The sequence below is a fragment of the Astatotilapia calliptera genome, chromosome 6 (genome assembly GCF_964374335.1).
Source record: "Astatotilapia calliptera chromosome 6, fAstCal68.1, whole genome shotgun sequence".
NCBI lineage: Eukaryota > Metazoa > Chordata > Actinopteri > Cichliformes > Cichlidae > Astatotilapia > Astatotilapia calliptera.
The window spans coordinates 29,016,073-29,018,906 of NC_137427.1; the positions used below are offsets into that span (position 1 = coordinate 29,016,073).

At 48.5% G+C, this 2,834-nt stretch overlaps 1 protein-coding gene across 1 annotated transcript; it reads left to right on the forward strand.

The window, feature by feature from the left end:
- Nucleotides 1-839: 839 nt before the first annotated feature.
- Nucleotides 840-2,590, forward strand: sfrp2 (secreted frizzled-related protein 2). The gene is made up of 3 exons (XM_026169339.2): nucleotides 840-1,517; nucleotides 1,715-1,795; nucleotides 2,003-2,590. Exons 1-3 carry the CDS (start codon nucleotides 1,016-1,018, stop codon nucleotides 2,305-2,307), a joined length of 888 nt encoding a protein of 295 aa, XP_026025124.2. The 5' UTR covers nucleotides 840-1,015; the 3' UTR covers nucleotides 2,308-2,590.
- Nucleotides 2,591-2,834: the final 244 nt, after the last annotated feature.

Below are 2,834 nucleotides of genomic sequence, written 5' to 3' on the forward strand. Positions count from 1 at the left end.
AAGGAGCACTGACAACACAGGAATCAGTGTGTGGCACTTAATTAATGCTCCTCAGGTCTTCGCCACTGGAAACAAAAGCCACGTTGCTGCAGGGCTCTCAGGCAGCAGGCATCTCACAACAGATATCTGGATTTGGGTAAGTAAAAGCCAAAAGCATGTGCATATCTCCACGGGGGAGTAGCCTAAGGAGGAAAATATGTTTCTGTGATTTTGCTGAACTGATCCAAAGGCCAAAGTCCTAATTCATTTCAGCTCCATTCAAGTGAATGTGAAGAGGAAGTTCAAGCCTGAGAATAACCACGCTGCTCTCTGCAGACGTGACTGTAGCTCATGGGGGTCTGCGAGTGGACATGAGCCAGAGCTGCAGTGCCGGAGGAGGCAGATTTGGTTTCACCCCTGGGTGTGCTTTGTGCAGGTCTGCTTCTCACACCAGGGCAAACAATATTTCACCATGTGGTATGGAACCTGCAGACCTGCCCGGAGGATTTCACCACTCCTAATGATGGAAAATTAACGCTCCAGTGAACTGAGCTAAATGCCCCTACTGACATTTCTAAACTATTTGCAAAAAAAAGAAAAAGAAAAGAAAACGGGGGATCACTCAGGATGAATGTCTGTTGATTTGGGCGTAATGAGGGGAACCTGTCAGACGCATTTGTTTTAATTTCCACGGAGAGCCAGAGATTAACTCGGGGGAGGGAAGCTGTCAAGAAAGCGACTGGTGATAAAATACTACGAGCCATAATTAGAAATCAAAAATGCCTCTACGCCCCAAAGGAGTAAGAATTTCGCGGGGAGGGGGGGGGGGGGGGGGGATCTTTGACCGAGAAGACAAATTTGTCCACATGGTTCACCTGATAGGAGGAAAACCAAATGTGCTGAATGAAGAGGTCTTTGCGCATATTATACAGACTCCTCCCAGACATGCCGGGAAGAAAACCTCCTGTCACAGTAGAAGCCTGCCACTGACAGAAGCTCCGTCCAAAGCCTGAAACTTTCACATACACCAGACAGCATGAGAGCTTTGACTCCGACCGTGGCGGTGCTGTGGGTGATAACAATGCCCTGCCTGCAAGCAATCCACGGACTGTATAACTTCGGCCAGCATGAACTATTCTACAAGAAGAACAACTGCAAGGCAATCCCTGCAAATCTCCTGCTTTGCCACGATATAGAGTACACGGAGATGCGCCTCCCGAACCTGCTCGGACACGAAACCATGAACGAAGTACTGCAGCAAGCGTCGTCTTGGATCCCGCTGGTCCAGAAACAGTGTCACCCGGACACGAGAAAGTTCCTCTGCTCTCTTTTCGCTCCGGTCTGTCTGGACGATTTGGACGAGCCCATACAGCCGTGCAGGTCTCTCTGTGAAAACGTCAAGCGCGGCTGCGCGCCCGTGATGTCCGCTTTTGGCTTTCCGTGGCCAAAGATGCTGGACTGCGAGCGCTTCCCACTCGACAATGACCTGTGCATACCGCCTGCAAGCATCGACAGCTTTGCGCCAGCCACCAAAGAGGGTAACCAGGCGCAAACATTCTGCATGAATCCCAAATTCACTTTGAGGCACACTGGCTCAAAATTCACACATATTTGCAGCTTCATAAAAAAAAAGTTAAACAAAAAAATTAAAATCGACGCATGTGTTCTAGTCATGTATATTTAGTAAATGCACAAATCATTTTTTAATATTTGCCTCATTTGATTCCCGTTTCAGCGCCCAGGGTGTGCGATGCTTGCAAGGAAACTGATGAAAATGACAACGAAATTGTTGAGAACCTCTGCAAAAATGACTTTGGTAAGTCTCCCCAACCCATGCATCAGAGCATTAGTACATCAAGGTCAGCATAGCTTAGGGGCCCCTGAGAGCTCGCCGAGTTGTCTCAGGGCAGCATGAAGAGGAGAATCAGTTAGGCCTCCACCCCTGCATGGATTTCCCACGTCTTTCATAAGTGAGCATTTCCTTCATCTCTCGCTCTCTTTCTTCGTTCTGCATGCACTAAAGCTCTGAAAATCAAAGTGAAGGAGATCGCCTACATCAACGGCGACACCAAAATAGTGCCGGACACGAAGAGCAAGGCAATCTACATGGTGAACGGCGTGACGGAGCGAGACCTCAGGAAGACGGCGCTGTGGCTGAAGGACGGGCTGCAGTGTATCTGCGAGGAGATGGACGACATCAACGCCGCATACCTCGTCATGGGCCAGAAGATGGATGGCCATCTGGTCATCACCTCTCTGAAGCGCTGGCAGAAGGGACAGCGCGAGTTTAAAAGGATTTCACGCAGCGTCCGCAAGTTACAGTGCTAGGGAAGAGGGGGGAGGAAGAGGTGGGGTGGGTACCTGCATGTTAAGGTTGAAGGTCAAGTTTTGTTGAGGGAGTCCTTCTTTTGTGGTCGCAGTTCTGGTTTTTCTGCTCTAGAGCGCAGCAAAGACGTTTGCCTGGCCCCAGAGGACGCACAGCTTACTGTTTCTCTCATTGGTTTATCATTGAATACAGATAATGTTTAAAAAGAAGAAGAAGTTGAAATGGGGTATAAAGTATAGATAAACACGCTTGAATAAACCAAAAATCTTTTATTTGACTCTAAAACTATAACTGTGGTTTTTATTGTGAAAATCAGACTTCCAGACAGACTTCCATTCAGTTTGTACGCACCGGTAACATTGGTGCCCCCTAGCTGCCAATTTCAAACTGTGCGTCCCTCCCCAGCGAATGGTCTTTGCTGCGGCCCCATCAGTTACAGTTAATTGCACTCAGCTGCTGTCCAAGGTCCAGAGCAATCACAACTTACACGGAGAGAGTGAAAACTAGCAAAGCTTTTGTAACGGAGCGG